Genomic DNA, 20,928 nt, shown 5'->3' with positions numbered 1-20,928 from the left:
AAATCAGAAGCGCTCTCTTTCTCTTGTGGGTAGGCTATGTGTGGATCTCTGACGACTCGCTGGGAGGAGGGAAGGATGGGAGAGCCAAGAGAAAGGAATGGAGGGAAGGGGAGGTCCACAGATAGAGAGGGAGGAAGAACAGAATTTGGTTTCCGATTTCAAGAGGACAACAACATGTTACCTGCATGCTTTGCACTAAAGAAAAAATAATAATTGAAAATGAGTTTTACATGACTAAAATATGTTCTTCCATCCCTGGCCAGCTCTGTTCAATATAAAAGAAAATTCTTTGTTTTGTTTTGTTTTTTAAACCAATCTAAAACATGACAAATAGTAAGTGATGATGGAAGTCTTTAGATTTTAAATTGATTGTTTTTTTTTTAATGTTGCATTTATTCATACTAGTACTCAAAAGGGTGATATGAAGCCTCTCACAATATAATCACCAGTCACATATTTGAATACACTTACACAATATAATGAGAACTAATTCAGGTGCTCAGCAGAAAAAAAATTAACCTTCAAAAATTATGAAAAATATTGTTAATGTCCTGTAAATAAAGCATTGACAGTCTCCTTAAAAAGCAAATTTTAAAATACAATCATCGTATCATATGTGGGTGGCCCAATAACAACTGGTTAGCATGACAGCCTCGCAGCGCAGAGGTGCAGGGTTCAATTCCGGCTCTGGCCTTCCTGTGTGGAGTTTGCATGTTTTCCCCGTGCCTGCGTGGGTTTTCTCCGGGTACTCCGGTTTGATTGAACACTCCAGATTTGTATTAAATAGTCCCTCGGTGAGATTGAGCACTACATGTGCCCTATAATGGCTGGCAACCGGTTCAGGGTGTGCCCCGCCTACTGCCCAAAGACAGCTGGGATAGGCTCCAGCACGCCTGCGACCCTTGAGAGAATAGGCGGTTTAGAAAAATCTGTGAAAGGATGGATATATTTTATGCACATTTTGCACAACTTTACAGCTTATTTTGAATCTTGGTGTGTTGTCTTCTTATTTTTAATACACTTTTTCCTGTTTTATCTCCTTAGATTGTGCAGGTGCAGTATAATGTGAATGGTTAGTGTTTTTGCGTGGTGGCTTTGTACGCTGGGGAAAATTGTCCTTTTGTTATTTATCATTATATTTTACCGCTGGTCACACTAGCAAACAAGCACAGGCTGTCCCCGCTGGACTGCCCGCCACTATCCAAAAGACTGTTGTGATCACAGCTGCTTCCACTCACTTGTAGTACAAACCCATTGCCAGCAGAGAGCACTCACATGTTAGAGTGTGCCCACTCATGATGCACTCACAGTTGCCTCTTGTTGTTTGCCCCCACGAAGGGTGACATCCTCCTGCCATTCAGGCCCGCTAGAGTACATCCAAGCTTAGCCTAAACATTGTTTGTGCGGGGGTCACAGCTGGGATGGGTGTAGGAGTTGATGGGAATGATGAGGTGATGGGGCTGCCTTTAACTTTAGACAAGCTCCGCTGTGCAAAAGTGCTGTTGAGCTATTAACATTTGTGTGTGGGTGGCAAGAGCTTTAAAAAAAAATGGAACTACGGTAAACAAAAGCATTTTTTTTCTGTCACTCAGTCTGAATTTGCAAGCGATTATTAAATGCTATATAAACATTATTTTTGCCAAACCTTATGTTTTCTAATGCATTACAGTATATTCAATTGATCATAGCATAGCTCTTAAACTATTTTTGATGTTATTTATTAGCGACGCAAGTGGAATAGATTGTGGGTACTTTTGTGTTAATGAAAGAAAAAAAACCTAGGGTGGTCACAGGAATAACGTGAATCAGACAAAAGTAATGATGAAGGAAACTGTCATGAAAACTAATAAACGAAAATCAGACATTGCTTTTGAGTTGTTGTTCATTCGAATCAGAACTGGTCAAAAATGATGTTACCCCTCAAAACGCTGAAAATAATGTGACCATATAGAGCAGGTGTCACCAACATTTTTGAGGGTGAGAGCAACTTCATGTGTACCGATTGTGTGAAGGGCTACCAAATTGATACACGTCTGAAATAACATATTTGTCCAAAATACCTTCAATAATATGAGGATGGGTTATTTTTAATACTTGATGATTTAAATTGTCAGACTTTGATCGTGTTTCGAAATGTCTCACAGTACTGCCAATGTTTGCATTTTTAAATCATAATTTCTACTAGCAAATCACAATGTCCAGGCACTGGCGGGCTACTCAAGTGGTCTTCACGGGCTACCTGGTGCCCGCGGGCACCATGTTGGTGACCACTGATATAGAGACATGCTCAACTTCTGTGTTAGAATCACAGGTGTCTTCAAACTTGTAATTGGTAAGTCGGCCTATTTAATGGGTGATACTTAGCTACTGTGATGTTTGGTGACATGATGTGTGCCACACTAAACATGGACCAAATGAAGCAAAGGGAAGTTACATTAAGATAAAGGCTATTAGACCATCTCTAAAAAGGATATCTTCCTATGCCCCACTGTTGCCCATATTAAGAATGTCAAGATCCACAGGATCATAGCCAATGTCCCAGCATGCAGGAAGAAAATAGAGACCGATTATATGAATGGTTGCAAAAGAGCCCCAGAACAACCTGAAGCAGAAATAGAAAGTCAAAGTAAAATCAGTGTCATATTTGTTTGAGCCATAGTGGACAAGGAAAAAAATCACTGCTGAAAATAAAGAATAAAAAGCCGAAACTGAAATACTACAAAGCTTCTGGGGCAATACCCTGGCAGAGTTGGCAAAACAGAAACTTTTGTGCAAGACAAATCAGCTGCAGAACACTGTCCCAATTGTGAAACATGAAGGAGGCCTGGTTAGGTTCTGGAGGCGACTTTGCTTCCACTAGTATAGGGTGTCTTGAATCTGTGCACTGTCCAATGAAATCTCAAGACTATCAAGGTATTTCACTGTCTGAATGTCACTGCCCAGTGTCAGAAGGTCACAGGTCATGCGTATTTCAACAGAGTAATCTAAACCCTAATTCAAAAGCAATGTCTGATTTTATTTAGTTACGTTACTTGGGTTTTTGGGTTTTTTTTTTTACTTTTGTCATGTTCACTTTAATCCTGTGAACACAGTATATTTTTCTTTCAGAATCGGATGGGTACTAGCATATTTTCTCTTTTTTTGATAAACATTCTTTGCCATTTTGAAAAAAATAAATAAATCATCAAATATTTGCAGCCTTTGCTCAATACTATGTTCATGCTTGTTTGGTAGGAAACACAACCTCAAGTCTTTTTGAATATGCCACAAGCTTGACACATAGCTATCTTTGGGCAGTTTCACACTTTACTCTGTGAAGCACCTCTCAAGCTCCATCAGGTTGAATGGGAGCGTCGGTGCACAGCCATTTTCAGATCTCTCCAGAGATGTTCGGATTCAAGTCGGTGCTCTGGCTGGGTCACTCAAGGACATGAACAGAGTTGTCCTGAAGGCAATCCTTTATTGTTTTGGCTGTGTGCTGAGAGTCATTGTCCTGTTTGAAGTTAAACCTTTACCCAGTCTGAGGTCCTGGGCATTCTGAAGCAGGTTTTCACTCAGTCTCTGTACTTTGCTGCATTCATCTTTCCCCCAATCCCGACTAATATTGCATTTACTACCGCTGAAAAACATACCCATAGCATGATGCTACCGCCACCATGGTTCATTGTCGGTGTGGTTTTGGTCATGTGATGAGTAGTTTCCTCCAAACACAATGTCTGGCATTCACGCCAACGAATTCAGTCTTTGTCTTATCAGACCAGATATTTTTATTTCTCATGGTCTGAGTGTTCATCAGGTACCTTTTGGCAAACTCCGGGCAGGCTGCTATGTGCCTTGCACTAAAGATTAGTTTCTCTCTGTCTGGCCACTCCACCATTTTGGCCTGCTTAGTGGAGTGCTGCAGAGATGGTTGTCCTTCTGGAACAATATATATTTTTCTCATGTATGAGTTTTGAAGTCTTGGACATGATTATATAATTGCCACAGAATAATCTCTGTGATATTTTGTAAATTTCTACAAAAGAATAAATGTATATTAGTGGCATGCCGTCAGGGCCTTCTCTGCAAGCTTAAACCTCAAAAGGGGTGTTCACATGGCACACATTTGCTTCGGTGCTGCACCGATGTATTTTGTTGCGATATATCTTACACCGGTGCAAATTTGGTGGAGCCTTCACACGTACAAAGCCGCTGACTAAATGGTGCAATATGACAGTAATGCGGAAGTAAAACATGTGCATGCATAAAGTGTACTTCCTTTCCCACGCCTTGTTTGTGACAAAAATGGCGTCTTCTCCGGAGAAATAAATTATTAGATTATCAGACGCCGTAGGATGAGAGAGAGAAAAGAAAGATGGCTGAAATACAGAAGAGCACAAAAACGAGGTATCCTTTGATTTATTCAGCAACAAGTGGACGAGATTGTGTCATTCACGGCCATGTGGACGGTCGCCATGGCGTCACCAAACGCAGAGAAAACCACATGGATTAAGACACGCAGTTCTGTTTGGTGGGGTAGAGTTGTCAACGGTTCGTTTACTCATTCAGACTGGACATCTAACTTCAGAATGAGCAAGGAAACATTCGGATATGTGTGCGCTGTGTTCGCCCATCCCTCTCACATGCGAATGCCGATCTGCGTTGAAAAACGGGTCGCGATCACCCAATGAAAACTGGCCACCAACGCGTGCTACAGAATAATAGAACAATAGGCACTGACCTGTAATTCCAACTTTGTACTTTGCATAAATGTGCAAATTATTCGATACATTTATTTCCAACAGTCATTCATCTTCATTCAATATCGTGTGTCCCCCTCGTTATAAAATGTGTGTCTGCTGTCCAACCTTTGGACGTATCTGTGTGTTGAAAATGTTGCCAAACACCTTTTGTATTTTGCCAAGCAAAACTAACTACTACCAATCAAGGCACACGTGTAAAATTAAAGAAGCCTTCCTTTAATCTTTTTGCATTTGCTCCTCCCGAGCATTTTGCACATTCATGTACCGAGGCATAAAATGAACAGTATGGAAACTTTGCCATTTGGCAGACACAGATGATCCTCCAGATTGTGTCCCCACTGAATTTTGCACCCAGTTTTATTTCTTTTAAGTTAGTTATTCAATACAAGTGTGCACGACCGTAAGTAGATGATAACCTCAGGTAATAGACATCATTGAAACTCTGTTAAACACATTTAAAATGGGAATGCAATGATTTGTTGGGAGTACACATGGCTATGTTTTGTTTTAGAACGCAGCAATATACTGTACACTGTATTTTGGAAGCAATGGACTGCAATGTAGTCAATGTAATTCTCGGTGTCCGGCTGACTGTGCCTAAATTAACTGAGGCGAAGAAGATGAGATGAAAAGATGGTAGTGAGTGAGAAGATGACAATCAAAGAGGTCATTGGTTTGTACGGAAGAGGATTAGGGCCAATGAAGAAAGAAAAAATAAGGTTGGCAAGATTCTGACTTTAATCTCAGAATTCTGACTTTAAAGTGAGAATTCTGACTTTAATCTCAGAATTCTGACTTTAAAGTGAGAATTCTGACTTTAATCTCAGAATTCTGACTTTAAAGTGAGAATTCTGACTTTAATCTCAGAATTCTGACTTTAATCTCAGAATTCTGACTTTAAAGTGAGAATTCTGACTTTAATCTCAGAATTCTGACTTTAAAGTGAGAATTCTGACTTTGTGACGTTCGTGGAGCTATGAATTGTGGGGGGACCGTCAGCGTGTAGCGTGACTTGAAAGAACGGACATCATGTCGTCACCCAGCGACTTTTTGCGTGGCCGAGGAGTGTCGGAGGACATCCTTTCACTTTTGGAGGAGCAGAGGGTGAGTAAACAGTGCGTCGTGTTTGTTTCATTTGGAGTTAACGTGCTCCATGAAGCTTGTATCTCCGTTGCTAGTCCGAATGTCATGAATGGATGCACCCAGTTTACATTCGCGAATAAGTAGAACGTAACCAATTTAAATGGGTACGTTCCTGTGACGCCACACAACGTTGTTAAAAACAACATCACTCTCGACATCGAACCCCTTTGTGTGGATGACAGTGGCCGTCTGGAGCATCGTTGCAGCCTAATTGCCGTGAACTGAACACACCTGTGGTCGTGTCGCAGCAAGTACTGTAGTGACGTGCCGCAATTCAAGGCTACATCATTTGAAGTATGTGCACATGCACGCATAAATGAAGTCAACAGTTGATGAATTGCTGTCTGAATAGGGACTTTATTATCATAGTTGCATATTCTAATACAAATAGGTTATAGAGTAATTTTCAAGCATAAATGTATCTTTGTACATTCTTAACGGTTTCCAACATTGAAGAGTTGCAACATGTTTGCCTGTGTATTTGGTTTACAATTGTAGAGATTAGTATTAAATTTGTGCTTCATACTTTAAAATTAAGCGATTATGTGTTACGGTGATTAAGTGTATATTTTTTCTATTTGTCTTGTTGTGCAGATTGACAGTGATGTCATAGCACTGATGGACGATGCCACCCTTGCCAATTATCTCCAGTGCTATGGAGACCGTATAGCACTCTTCAATTTTTGCAAGACTCAACAGCTCCCATCCAAAAGAAAAAATGGACTTTTGGAAAAATTACGTGAAAAAATGAAAATCAGGAAAGAAGACGGGAAAGAAGACACTTCCTCAAAGACACAACAAGCAAGACAGACGAAGAGGCAGAAAACAACGAGAAATGTTGCAATTGGATGGATACACAATGATGGAAAAATAACCAAACAGGTGAGGGAGAAGCAGGGAGGGGGTACCAGAAAATTTCAAATGTCCACAGAAGCTGGGTTGAAAGAAATTCTCAAGGAAGGAAAGAAACTATTTTTCCCCGATGGAATTTCTCCTAAAGGATCTGAATTGGACTTTCAGTTTGAGGTGTGGGATTTCAAACAAAACCTCCTAACTGATGAAACCTGCCAATCCATCGGCAATATGTATGAGGCTGCAAAGCTCACGTTGTTGCGCTTTTACATTGCAACAAAGCCAAAGGACGACCACCATGATGGCAGCACAGCGTCCAAAGAAGTATTGGTTGTGGCACACGCTGCCAGTGACTACAACTCTGAAATTGAAGAGGTCTCTGTCGATTCAAATGAAATCTACACGGCATTCGACGTTTATGTTGATTCAGAAATTACTTTTGGCCCCACATACAACACGGAGGGAGATGTAGACATCACACTTATCTATGATGGTCCACCAGATCCACAAGATGTGATGACAATAACTGTCCACTACACTGACACATTGAATGATATGATCATAGCATTCTCTGAAAATGCAATCTTAAACAAATCACTCAATGTGAAACGCATACTCCCAGATAATACAGAAGAAGCAGGTGTTGGATCTGGAGTACTGAGGGATGTTCTCAGCTGCTTCTGGCAGGAATTCTATGACCGATGCACCCTTGGTACATCAATTAAAGTACCATTCATTCGCCATGATTTTCCTGCAGAAAAGTGGAAAGCAGTTGGGAGAATTCTTTTAAAGGGATACCAAGATTGTTGCTACTTCCCAAACAAACTTGCATTTCCTTTCCTCGAGCAGGTGCTTTTCAACTGTGTCTATAGTGATCTAAAAACCCATTTTCTGCAGTTTGTGAGCAGCCAAGAACGTGAAGTTTTGATGGAAGCAATGAAGGACTTTTCAGAAGTGGACCTAGATGATCTTGTGGAAGTTCTTGACAGCTACGGGTGTAGAAAAAGAATCTCTGCTGAAACCTTTCCCACAATACTGCAGGAAATAGCACACAAAGAGCTTATCCAAAAGCCCATGTTTGTGATTGACTGCTGGAGGGAGGTTACTCTTCACCGTGTCTCCATCAGTCTTGAAGCACTGAACAAGTTGTGCTCGGACTTGCAACCTACCTCAAAAAAAGTCTGCCAACTGCTGAAATTTGCAACTGATTTAACCCCAAAGCAGAAGGAAGTGATAAACCATCTGAAAAGGTTCATCAGAGAGTTGGATGAATTCAAGCTTCAGAAGTTTCTCCGGTTTTGCACTGGATCTGATCTTGTTGTAACCAACGCCATTCTTGTGGAGTTCCAGGAAATGACTGAGTTTAGTAGAAGGCCGGTGGGTCACACATGTGGAAAGGTTCTGCATATTGCTGACAGCTATGAAAATTTTCCAGATTTCCGATCGGAATTCAATGCTGTTCTTGAAAGTAATGTCTGGGCGATGGACATTGTTTAGCTTTTTCTTACCCGTAACTATGTTAATAAGCCATCGTAGGTAGGTTGCATCAGCACTACATGGCTTGGGTACATTATTGTGTTCACTGTTTACACTAAGTTTTGTAGAAACAAACGTTGCATTGTTTGCCGTTTTTATAGTTACTGTATATAGAAATAACTTGCATTTGGTGTTCTATTACAGTAATATACAGTTCTGGGGTTTTATATACAAAAAGGCAAAGAAGTTATAACCATTGGATGGTTGTTTCAACAGCTATACTGTATTATTTAGGTCCATGCTTCTATCATTAAAAGTAAGAATTTATTGTGTTCAATAAACTTACTCTTCATTCACTGTTTTTCTGTCTACACATGAATATTGACGGTTAATATACTTGTGTGCAACGGTGAATGGTTTAATAACATTTTACATATATTTCCTAATGGCTGTGAGGCATGTCGGCCTCACAGTGCAGAGGTGCAGGATTCGAATCCGGTTCCGGCCTTCCAGTGTGGAGTCTCCGGCTTCTCCGCATCCTCCCACATTCCAAAAACATGCGGGGCAGGTTAATGGAACACTCCAAATAATTGTCCGTGATTGTGAGGGGAGATGGTTGTTCGTCTGTGTGCACTGCGATTTGCTGGCAACCAGTTCAGGGTGCCCCCCCCCCTACTGCCCAACAACTGCTGGGACAGGCTGCACAGCATATCTTGTGACCCTTTTGAGGATAAAGCGGATCAGAAAAAGTGTGGAGAGGTTTTCTATCAATATTAACAATAAGACATCCATCCACTTTTGACACACATATCCTCCAGGGTCACGGGACATGCTGGAGCCATGGCAATGTTGTTTAAAATAAAGGTTTCAGAAAGGGCAAGTTCGTGTACCTCCAGCCCACTGCTGAAAAGAGTGCAATTTAGAGAAGTCAAAAAACAACAACTGGTTTATGGAGCAAATTTGAAGCTTCATTTTCCCAAAATTGCATCAGTACATACTGTATGTCAAATAGACTTCAGTAATTCCTCTCTCAACTTAACATACAAGTCACTTGCATCCAATGGATCTGATGGCGCGTGCCATTCATTTTCCTCCATAAGCAAACAACACAGTTCAAATAGTTTCATCACAAGGAAAATTGCCTTTTGTAGTGCACTCTTCCATACATGCAGTGACCTCTTCCGTTCCAACAGGTTTTAATTGATCCTCGGCACTGTGCATCGCAGGGAATGAATACATGACGACTGGTCGACCTGAAGCTGTATCATGGTGCAAGCTTGGTCTTATTTTGTGTGCGTTCCACGTGTACACAACTTCATCCAGCTCATCCTGAACACAAAGCAGAATAGTTAAGTCTAATATTTTCATTCGTCCAAAAACAATTTGTCCAGAAAAATTATTCTACCTGCACAAGGTTGAGAAAGCAGAACCGGATAAGACTTTTATCCAGAAAATCTCCTGAAAAGTGGCCATCATCTTGAAGTGTTTGAAATAAATTAATCCAAAACTGTGCACTCTGTTTGCGAAGAGTGGACCACCACCCTTCAATACGCTGATTGGCTGTACTTCTTCCGTAAAGGAAACTTTTCTCCGCAGCAAAATTGTCTGAGTGATTTCTACGCAAAAACATCTGCATCTGTTCGACACAAACATTTTCTGTGCCCCTGTCTGCACGGATCCTCTCTGGACACCCACCAATGCGTGAAACAGTTTTTATAAAATAACTTGCAACCACCTTAGGGTCACTGTTTGTGGTATAGGCTTCCGCCCATAACACATACCGGCTAAAGCCATCAATACAGCCATTGATGCCAATCCCGTAGGGCTTTAATTTGTCATAGCCATCCAGGTGCCAAAGAGCATTTGGCCCCCGGCAGGTGTATTGGCGCCTTCTTAGGCGACGTGCTCTTCTTATTCCCACACCTACAGGGTCAACAAATTGTATAATTTGTCTTATTGTATCTTGTGACACAACAAATCCTTTTTGAATGGCACGCAGATGAAGCCACCGATAACCTTGCATCTGTCCACTAGTCATGATCTCGTGCTGGACAAAAGCCAACACGTCTCCCAGGTCTGACTGGTTCTTTCTTCGAAAAAGACCAAGTCTTTTGCATATCCTTTTCAGAGTCCGAATACTTAAAATAGTTTCAGCATTATGTGCTAAAATCGCAAGTATTTCCTTATTACTGAATCCAAGTCTAAAACATAGCTTGATCAAGTCATCCAAATCTGGATTTCCAGCCACTGTTTGAGTTGCCCCCTCCATCAGTCACTTTATCTGCACAAGAAAAGAGACAACAATTACAATCTGACAAAAAACAACGGTGGACATTTTGAAAACATGACTGCATGACCTTATGCTTGTAAAAGTTTTTAATAATGTTCTCGCTCATGGTACTGTGTTAGTTCAAACTCAAGTATACTCATATTCAGCAAAAAGTCTAAAAGTAAATAGAGGTGGGGGTGCACATACTTCCTACGACACGACCGCGTGATCAGTGTGTTCAGTTCACGGCAATTAGGCTGCAACGATGCTCCAGACGGCCACTGTCATCCACACAAAGGGGTTCGATGTCGAGAGTGGTGTTGTTTTTAACAACGTTGTGTGGCGTCACAGGAACGTACCCATTTAAATTGGTTACGTTCTACTTATTCACGAATGTAAACTGGGTGCATCCATTCATGACATTCGGACTAGCAACGGAGCTACAAGCTTCATGGAGCACGTTAACTCCACATGAAACAAACACGACGCACTGTTTACTCACCCTCTGCTCCTCCAAAAGTGAAAGGATGTCCTCCGACACTCCTCGGCCACGCAAAAAGTCGCTGGGTGACGACATGATGTCCGTTCTTTCAAGTCACGCTACACGCTGACGTCCCCCCACAATTCATAGCTCCACGAACGTCAAAAAGTCAGAATTCTGATTTTTTAAAGAATTCTGAGATTAAAGTCAGAATTCTCACTTTAAAATCAGAATTCTGAGATTAAAGTCAGAATTCTGACTTTAAAGTCAGAATTCTCACTTTAAAGTGAGAATTCTGAGATTAAAGTCAGAATTCTCACTTTAAAGTCAGAATTCTGAGATTAAAGTCAGAATTCTCACTTTAAAGTCAGAATTCTGAGAATAAAGTCAGAATCTTGCCAACCTTATTTTTTCTTTCTTCATTGGCCCTAATCCTCTTCCGTACGTTTGAATTGATACATCTGATAAGAAAAAAATTATTTGTCCCACACTGGGTAAATTTGCCTTCTACAAAGGAGGAACATCTGAATGGTTGAAAACATTTTCCTCCTTCCCCCTTTTCCTCCTCTATCTAAGAAAAGCAACAACACAGCATTGAAGAAGCACACAAATATGCAACATGGATGACAAACGTGCGCTAACTTGGGAGATAGAGGGTAGATTGAGGATACTAATGGTATCTGCAATGATGTAAATTTGAAGGGGAGGCCTTTTAAAGTGGAACCGGGGCCTCAATTGCATATGCATTGAGTTAGATCAAAGCTGTTTCGAAGGTCACACATTTACATAGTGATATCAGCAAAGCTATGGGAGCCTGGCAACCCTGCCTTTGGATTGTTTTTCAGTGGAGGACCTTGTAGAAGTCATTTTTGTTGCATTTTCAACAGGAGCAGCCAAGTTCTCCTTGATTATTGTTCAAGTTTAACCAGTAATCTTATCTCTATGACACATAGTTGCCAACCTACAGAAATTCCCTTCCACAAAATTAGGCGTTTCCATTTCCACCCCGATAACGTTCACATTTCAAAGTCCCTATTTCACGTAACTCATTTTCCATTTGCCGATTTTGCTGACTACGAACACCTTTATAAAGTAAACTTCATTATAACGACCTATTTTTTTCTCACAAAATCATGCAACGGCCTTCGTTACTAGAGATACTGGAAAGGTGTCAAACCTGTGGTATACTTTGCCCTTATGTATACCTTGGCACCCCAAATTCATTTTTGTTGTGATGTACAACCAGAACAGTCATAAAAACCTCACTGTCTTTTTTGCAAATACGTGTTACAGTTTAGAAATCCAGTGTGAGACAGTGTTACAATTCCCACTGTTACACTCTGTCATTTCAAAGCAACTTTGTATCACTACAACGAGACAAAAGCTGATCATTACTTTTGTGTTTGTAGGAAAGACAAGGTGAACCCCAAGATTTATTCTGCTCTGCAGTCAAAAGGTTAGTGGCGTATTGAAAACCGCACAGCTCACTTGAAAACGTTTGTAGTATACATATTAAAATGAATGGCTTTTATGTATTATTGATTTACCAAAGACCATCTACAATGGAATAAATGCTGGATCACTGATGTGACCCAATGAACTGCAACAACTCTAAACGCAGAAGATGGATCTTATTGTTAGAATTTTCTTTCCAATGAGGTTTATGTTTAGCATTGCAATTATCTCTTCGATCTATCTATCTATCTATCTATCTATCTATCTATCTATCTATCTATCTATCTATCTATCTATCTATCTATCTATCTATCTATCTATCTATCTATCTATCTATCTATCTATCTATCTATCTATCTATCTATCTATCTATATATATATATATATATATATATATATATATATATAAAAATCCTCATCTCACCCCTCGGGTGGTGTCCGTCCCTCATTCAGCTCGGGTCCTCTACCAGAGGCCAGGAAGCTTGAGGGTTCTGCACAGTATCCTTGCTGTTCCCAGCACTGCACATTTCTGGACTGGGATGTCCGATGTTGTTCCCGGGATCTGTTGCAACCACTCATCTAGTTTGGGGGTCACTGCCCCGAGTGCTCCGACCACCACAGGCACGACTGTCACCTTTACCTTCCAGGCTCTCTCCAGCTCCTCTCTGAGCCCTTGGTATTACTCGAGTTTCTCATGTTCCTTCTTCCTGATGTTTCCATCACTTGGGACCGCTACATCCACTACAACGGCTTTCCTCTGCCCTTTATCAATGATCACGATATCTGGTTGGTTCGCTATTACCATCTTGTCAGTCTGGATCTGGAAGTCCCACAGGATCTTCGCTCTGTCATTCTCCACCACCTTCGGAGGTGTTTCCCATTTTGACCTTGGGGTTTCCAGTCCATACTCCGCACAGATGTTTCGGTAGACTATGCCAGCCACCTGGTTATGGCGTTCCATGTAGGCTTTCCCTGCCAGCATCTTACACCCTGCAGTTATGTGTTGGATCGTCTCAGGTGCCTCTTTGCACAACCTACACCTTGGGTCTTGTCTTGTGTGGTATATCTGGGCCTCGATGGCTCTGGTGCTCAAGGCCTGCTCCTGAGCAGCCACGGTGAGTGCCTCTGTGCTGTCCTTCAGGCCAGCCCTCTCTAGCCACTGATAGGACTTCTTGAGATTAGCCACTTCAGTTATGTTCCGGTGGTACATCCCGTGTAGGGGCTTGTCCTCCCATGATGGTCCCTCTTCCAGCGCCTCATCTTCTGTTCCCCATTGTCTGAGACATTCTCTGAGTACGTCATCCGTTGGAGCCTTCTCCTTGATGTATTCATGGAGCTTGGATGTTTCATCCTGGACAGTGGCTCTCACACTCACTAGTCCGCGGCCTCCTTCCTTTCGGCTTGCGTACAGTCTCAGGGTGCTGAATTTGGGATGGAACCCTCCATGCATGGTTAGGAGCTTTCGGGTCTTAACGTCCGTGGTCTGAATCTCTTCCTTTGGCCACCTTATTATTCCTGCAGGGTATCTGATCACTGGCAGGGCATAGCTGTTTATTGCCCGGGTCTTATTCTTGAGCATTGAGCTGGCTTCTTAGGACTTGCCTCACTCGCTGGAGGTATTTGGCCGTAGCCGCTTTCCTTGTTGCCAGTTCGAGGTTGCCATTGGCTTGTGGTATACCAAGGTACTTGTAGCTGTCCTCAATGTCTGCTATTGTTCCTTTAGGGAGTGAGACCCCTTCAGTGCGGACTACCTTTCCTCTCTTAGTCACCATCCGACTACATTTCTCAAGCCCGAATGACATCCCGATGTCGCTGCTGTAGATCCTGGTTGTGTGGATCAGGGAATCTATGTCCCTTTCGCTCTTAGCATACAGCTTTATGTCATCCATTTAGAGGAGGTGACTGATTGTAGCTCCATTTTTGAGGCGGTATCCATAGCCTGTCTTGGTGATTACTTGGCTTAGGGGGTTCAGTCCTATGCAGGACAGCAGTGGGGAGAGTGCATCATCTTGGTATATGCCACATTTGAATGACATTTGGGTAAGTGGCTTGCCATTGGCTTCAAGTGTGGTTTTCCACATCCTCATCGAGTTCGCAACGAAGGCTCTTAGGGTCCTGTTCACCGTATACAACTCCAAGCATTCAGTGATCCATGTATGTGGCATCGAGTCATAGGCTTTCTTGTAATCAATCCAAGCTGTGCACAGGTTGGTACGTCGGGACCTGCAGTCTTGTGTGACTGTTCTGCCAACCAGGAGCTGATGTTTGGCTCCTCTGGTATCTCTACCAATGCCCTTCTGCGCTTCGTTCATGTATTGATCCATGTGTCCACCTATCTTAGCCGCAATGATGCCTGACATGAGCTTCCATGTTGTGGAGAGACAGGTTATTGGCCGAGAATTGGATGGGGCTGCACCCTTTGAGGGATCCTTCATGATCAGGATCGTTCGCCCTTCGGTTAACCATTCTGGGTGAGTCCCATCCCTCAGCAGCTGGTTCATTTGTACTGCTAGGCGCTCATGGAGTGCTGTGAGTTTCTTTAGCCAGTAGGTGTGGACTATGTCCGGGCCTGGTGCTGTCCAGCTCTTCATATCTGAGACTCTTTCCTGTATGTCTGGCGCTGTTATGGTAACTTGGTTCTTTTCAGGGAGGTTGCGGTGCTCCTCTCTCAGGGTCACCAGCCATTGTGCACTGCTGTTATGTGCATCCTCCTTCTCCCATATGCCTTTCCAGTACCTTTCAGTTTCCAGTCTTGGTGGGTCAGCTCTGTTGTTAGGATCCTGCCACTGAGCGTACACTTTCGCAGGTTGTGTTGCGAACAGCCTGTTTATTCGTCTGGCCTCATTCTCTTTCGTGTACCGCTTTAGGCGACTGGACAAGGCTTGGAGCCTTTGTTTGGCAGTTCCAAGTGCTTCAGGTATGGTCATCTGGATGTACCTCTCGGGTATCGGCCTTTTCATCACACCTCTCTGGGCCTCCGTCAATTGACTCACATCTTTCCGGGCCGCCTTGATCTTAGCCTCCAACCGTCTTTTCCATGGTGGGTAACGTATCTCATGGCTTCCATGGTTGCTCTTATAGCCCAGAGTCTCCAGGATCACTGATGCTGAAGCGTATATCAGCTCATTGGTTTCTGTGATCGTTACGGTAGGGATCGCCCTCAGTGCTGCATTCACACTTTCAATGAGACTTTCAGATGGTACTTCACATAGCCGTTGTAATCGGTTTCTAGGTTGCCCAGCTTTCATTCTCGCCATGATCTTAGCTTTCAGGTCAGTTGGTGCCTCGCTCAGCATTTCATTCATTGGGGCTGGCCACCCGATCTCATCATCTGCATTCATTGGGGCTTGCCTCCCAATCTCTTGTATGACCTCCTCCTCTGATCTGGCAGCCTCGGGCCCTTCATCATGGAACCTGCGTTGTACCTCATGAATCTCAAGTTGTGACAGCAGTTGCCGTTTGTGGATGTTGGATTAGTTATTAGTTGTTTCGTGGTCAACCGTGACTGTGGTTTTCGAAGTAACCATTTAGCCCACATTCTCTGCATGTAACCCCTCTGACTAGGGTTGCTTGAGCAGTAGCATTCCAACAGAGCCATGTTATCGCATCTCGCCCATCTCCGCTTTGTTCCAGTAGCCCATTTTTCATCAAGGTGCTCTTGTTCCCCAGCACCTGACGCAGACCTTGTTTGGCCGGGCGACGTCTGAGCCGACATGTCATTCGTTTTATTGTCTCTCATCATTGTATGAGGCAGGCATTTGCGTGAAGGATCTTGCCCAAGGACCCACACTGGATGGTGTTATGTGCTCATTTTTTGCCCCAAGCGGGATTCGAACCACTGTCTCCCGTATGCCAAACCGTTGCCTTAGGAACTGTATATATATATATATATATATATATATATATATATATATATATATATATATATATATATATATATATATATATATATATATATATATAGACACACAAAATTGAAAAACCATCATAAAAATTCCCTTTTCATTACAAATTCAATGGAAAATTTAAAAAAAATATTTGTGTATATGTTTCTCTGTTCGGCTGGAATAATTAGAAGCAAAGTAGAGTGCATGGTTCTCACACTTACAAAGGAAGGATACAAATACAGTCTTGTTCACATGTGTGTGTTCCACTTGGCCACTCTCTGCACTTGAGTGTGACACGGATGAACCGTCTGTGAAGACGTTGTCAAAAGTGGTTAATTGTGTATGACAGGCAAATAGAGACAAAGACATTTAATATATTTCTGTGAATTTAAGTTTCATGTGAATAACAGCCTTTAAAATGAAAATTTCTTTCCAAGCAGCTGTATGCTTTTTAAGGACTTGTCAGTCAGAAATCGACCTTCAAACTAAATCCCTTTGAGAGAACTTGTAAGCCAGAATTAGACCTTGAAGGTAAAGCCCTTTTACTGAAAAAGTAAAATGCACATAATACTTTTCCACAATCATGAATCAGAAATATTATCGGCCTGGTTTTTGGTAACCTCCTACATTTCTGATTAAATCGAACCATCTTGAAGTAATCATTCCCCAAACCTTCACTGATTTTTCAATGGGGCAAGATTGCCATCATTGGGATATTCGTTTTCATGCCCTCCTTACTGCTAACTCTATGTATACCCACCACATGATTTCATGTGATCTCATACAAGAGCTACAATATATCAACAAGCCTGCCTTAGACAACGCTCATTTGTATTTGCACGGTCGCAGACATCCAGCGATCCATGCATTCTCTCTTGCGATGAGGGGTGTTTGAGTTTATCGCAGCCGACTATGAGCGAAAGGTGGACAACACCTTGAAGTGGGCAGTCAAGAGACATGTTCGTTTTCATTACTGCAGTGTAAATCTGCTCAGCATCATTGGCCTACACTGTATGAAGAGCCGTCGGGGACATACAGTAATTCAGAATCACCGGCCACGCACTGTGCAGGTCCCATGCCTGGATAATGGGTGGCTTGTGTCGGGAAATGCATCCATCTAAAAACTGTGCCAAACAAATCATGCAAGTCACTCACCGTGGCGACCCCGATGGGACAATTTGAAATTAAGTTAACCACCTACTGAAATGCTCTCATAGACTCAAGTGAAACACTCTTAATGGCTTGCACTTGTGAAAGGCTGTCTCACACGCACGACTGAATTGTGTATTTGAGTACATGACAGGATTTCAGTAAAACGTTTGAAAGGATTTTATAGTTATAGTTATATTTCATCCATTTTCTAATCTGCTTACTTTGAACAGGGTCACGTTAGCTTGATGGAGCCTATCCCAACTGTCTTCGGGCAGTAGGCGGGCACAGAACTGGTTGCCAGGCAATCGCAAGGCGCACATAGACATACAATCATTTATGCTCACAATCAGACCTAGGGACAGTTTAGAGTGTTCCATGAACCTGCCATGCATGTTTTTGGAACGTGGGAGGAAACCGGAGTTCGTCGAGAAAACCCACACAGGCATGCCGAGAACATGCAAACTCCATACACAGGAAGGCCGGAGCCGGAATCGAACCCTGCACCTCTGCACTCTAAGATATTAAAACACACTGCAGAAATAAAACGTAGCTTACTAAAATTACTTACAGTGCAAGAAAAAAATAATATTAATTTAGAAAATGCTTTAAAAGAGCTAAATCCGCATCAGGGGAAGCATAGATTTTGACTGGAAAGCATTCACACACATGGGTCGAACTTCATATTCAAAACAAATGACGAGAGGCTGCCATTGAGGCAGTGGGCACCTTGACCGGGTGGGTGGGTGCCAGAGTGGCGGGACATCTCGGCCTGGCTGCCAAGCAGACGCGCTGGGGCAGAAGCGGGCGGCGCTCATGGGCGGAAAAAGCCAGCCCAAACGCCAGCTACTCCCCGAGAAGGAGGAAAAAATGTTGGGGGAATTCCACCCGACAGCAACGATGCGTAAAATAATTAATGGATATTATGTTACGTGCCTTTGTCCACACTGGGTACATCAGGGGTGTCAACCTCATTTTTGGCACAGGCCACATTTTAATGACCGTTTCACTTGGAGGGCCGTTATGACTGAAACTATATAAAGCAATCAAGAATAATGTTTTATTCAATTATTGTTTAAGTAACTGTAATGAGGAGTTTGGTAACAAGAATATACAATACAATACAATACATGCTGACTTATATAGCGCTTTCACAACAGCGGCAGCTGTAACAAAGCGCTTTACAAAACAGTTAACATAAAGTAAAATAATAAACACAACACATAACATAAAACACGGACAGTCGTGCAGTCCTAACCACTTTTCCGTCACACGCTTTGTTGTTTGAAGCGGTTTAAGATGAAAGAGGAGAGAATCAAAGTGTCCTTTAACCAGTGGATCAGAGACGTCATGCTCAAAATGTGCACACGTCGGCTACAAGCTAAGTTTCAAAGTCAACAAGAAGCTGTAGCATCCATTGACGAAAAAAGAGATTGGTTCACTTCTCCTGTCCCATGGAAATCCATTTCAATTCCAAGCGGCGACTCACTGTTCCAAATCCGCATCGGCGCTCTTCGCCAAAGCTCCTCTCTCCTCATCCTCAACTTCAGCGGCCATCCATCCAGCCGCACCAACGCCAACTGTCCAACAGCGCTGACAGAGCCACTGAACAAATCGGGGTTGTGAAAAATGCTGCCCATTACTGGCGCAAAAAACACAAGCGCCACAGGTCTGTCCAGCAACGACAGTCAATGGCGCCGACATTCCTCCCAATCAAAATCTGTGCTGGTACAGGCGCAGATACTGCTACTTTGACGAATGTCGTGGCCAAAAAGCGCTGAAAACAGTCCATATCAGGTCCACACAATGAAACAACAAACAACATGTGACAAAACAAAAGACAAAAACAGCAAAAAAGAACAAAAAAGCAAGGCTCTTGAAGAGCACTTGCCGAAGGCTGCCTACTCGGGCGCCATCTTGGGGGGGGGGGGGGGGATAAAGAAATAAATAAATAATATATATTGCATATACTGTATATACCTTTGAATATATCTTATTTATTACATATGAGAATTTAAAATTTTGGTAGACATTTTAGAAAGGATCATGGAAGTTGACATGTTTGAGCTGCTCTCACGAGCCACATAAAATGATGTGGTGCGCCAGATCTGGCCCCTGGCCCTTGAGTTTGTCACCTGTGGGCTACACAGAGAATTTGGTGTTCAGTTCTGTTTCCGACATTTACAGTAAGACAGATGTTTCGATTATGGCGATGAAAAATGGCATTAGCGGCATTAAAAATGATTCCAGTTTCATTTTTCTGAGGAAAAAAAACGACATAAAGTAAGCTCGACTGTGAAAAATGGACCATTTTGATCTTTGTCTCATTTGGTCCTTTTAATCTTCTCTGACAGCATAAAAATGCCTGAGCATTATTTTTGTAAAAGGAATAGATGTACAAGATTTTTTTCTTTGTCACCATTTTAACTCAAATGATATATTGAATTGTTCAGGTAAAACCTAATCTTGTGTCCTGTGATTATATATTGTACCTTTATCTGGTGGAATGGATGGCCAACTGGTGTCATGATTCATCTTATTTCTTCTTGAGCAGAAATTCATTCACCTTCCAACCTTCAACATGAATTACACTTTGAGCTCATTTGAATGCAGCCGCAGTACGACATATTTATTCATAACATTGCTCGTCAAGGTAAATTGCATTTATATATACAAGACTGGCTAAAATAGAATGCACTGAAATTTTATTTGTGCTATTGCAAGGTTTGCTTTAGTTATCAGCACATTCAAATCCTTGAATGCCTCTGACGTGTCGATTGAGCAGGTTAACAAACGTAAGCATCAGACAATTGTAAATATTTGGCAGTGGTGTCACGTTTCTTTTTTTTTCTTTTTTTTAACTGCCTGTTGTAGACCTCTGGGAGGAGTCAGATGACACAAACTCCGAGATTGAAGCAGCCTTGCGCCCCCAAACTTTCGACACAAACGACGACAACACGGATGACTTCTATGACTGATGCTTGCCCTGTGATGTGTTCTTCAAAGTTCTATTTCAATAAAAGGGCTTGTTCACACAGCTTGGTTAATGTTATTTTCCACTCGGACTACTAATATCGTATTCTGCATTGTAAATTTGGTACAGTTGTCATAAAAAACATAATAAAGTTGGCAACTCTCACGCTGCATGTGAAGAGTTACCCAACGCTGTGCTGTTAACCCTGCTTCAGTCTCTTTATGTGAACAACTCTACCGGCTCATAATAGCAGCTCGAAATAGATTAAACTGATCTTTTAAAGCAATTTGTTTGCACTGGACTGAAAATCATCCATTTTGAATGCCGCAAGCATCTCCGAGTGCTCTGCCTTTGGGATGCTTGAGTGTAGTGATGTGAGTCACCTGTTAAATGACAAAGCACAATGGCCTCTCGGCACACTGCCACATGACCCATGAACCATCTGAAGAGCAGCGTCCCTCCGCACCGTACAACCCCGCCCCCCTCCATCCCCCCGCAGG

At 42.4% G+C, this 20,928-nt stretch overlaps 3 protein-coding genes across 5 annotated transcripts in view; 2 read left to right on the top strand and 1 right to left on the bottom strand.

Annotated features, from left to right (window-relative positions):
- Positions 1-20,631, top strand: part of kiz (kizuna centrosomal protein) — a 46,346-nt gene extending 25,715 nt beyond the window's left edge. Inside the window, exons 14-15 of the mRNA XM_052086844.1 lie at positions 12,373-12,419; positions 20,329-20,631. Of these exons, the coding sequence (XP_051942804.1) occupies positions 12,373-12,419; positions 20,329-20,432 (151 nt within the window). The 3' untranslated portion in view covers positions 20,433-20,631. The remainder of the gene's footprint in view (positions 1-12,372; positions 12,420-20,328) is intronic.
- LOC127615226 (uncharacterized) lies at positions 5,428-8,295 on the top strand. 2 transcript variants are annotated; one of them, XM_052086846.1, is made up of 3 exons: positions 5,428-5,461; positions 5,670-5,846; positions 6,480-8,295. In XM_052086846.1, the coding sequence occupies exons 2-3, from the start codon at positions 5,772-5,774 to the stop codon at positions 8,232-8,234; spliced, it is 1,830 nt and encodes a 609-aa protein (XP_051942806.1). In that variant the 5' UTR covers positions 5,428-5,461; positions 5,670-5,771; the 3' UTR covers positions 8,235-8,295. The 2 variants fall into 2 exon arrangements, with proteins under 2 accessions (XP_051942806.1, XP_051942805.1); XM_052086845.1 differs by having other exon boundaries at positions 5,436-5,846; positions 6,480-8,261.
- Positions 9,160-11,095, bottom strand: LOC127615238 (uncharacterized). 2 transcript variants are annotated; one of them, XM_052086868.1, is made up of 3 exons: positions 10,985-11,095; positions 9,619-10,494; positions 9,160-9,542 (listed from the first exon to the last, which is right to left on the bottom strand). In XM_052086868.1, the coding sequence occupies exons 2-3, from the start codon at positions 10,480-10,482 to the stop codon at positions 9,327-9,329; spliced, it is 1,080 nt and encodes a 359-aa protein (XP_051942828.1). In that variant the 5' UTR covers positions 10,483-10,494; positions 10,985-11,095; the 3' UTR covers positions 9,160-9,326. The 2 variants fall into 2 exon arrangements, with proteins under 2 accessions (XP_051942828.1, XP_051942829.1); XM_052086869.1 differs by lacking the exon at positions 10,985-11,095 and having other exon boundaries at positions 9,160-9,368; positions 9,405-9,542; positions 9,619-10,630.
- Positions 20,632-20,928: the final 297 nt, after the last annotated feature.

The sequence above is a fragment of the Hippocampus zosterae genome, chromosome 14 (genome assembly GCF_025434085.1).
Source record: "Hippocampus zosterae strain Florida chromosome 14, ASM2543408v3, whole genome shotgun sequence".
NCBI classification, from domain to species: domain Eukaryota; kingdom Metazoa; phylum Chordata; class Actinopteri; order Syngnathiformes; family Syngnathidae; genus Hippocampus; species Hippocampus zosterae.
Note: the sequence above shows the minus strand (reverse complement) of the source record. Positions and strands in the feature narration are given on the sequence as shown.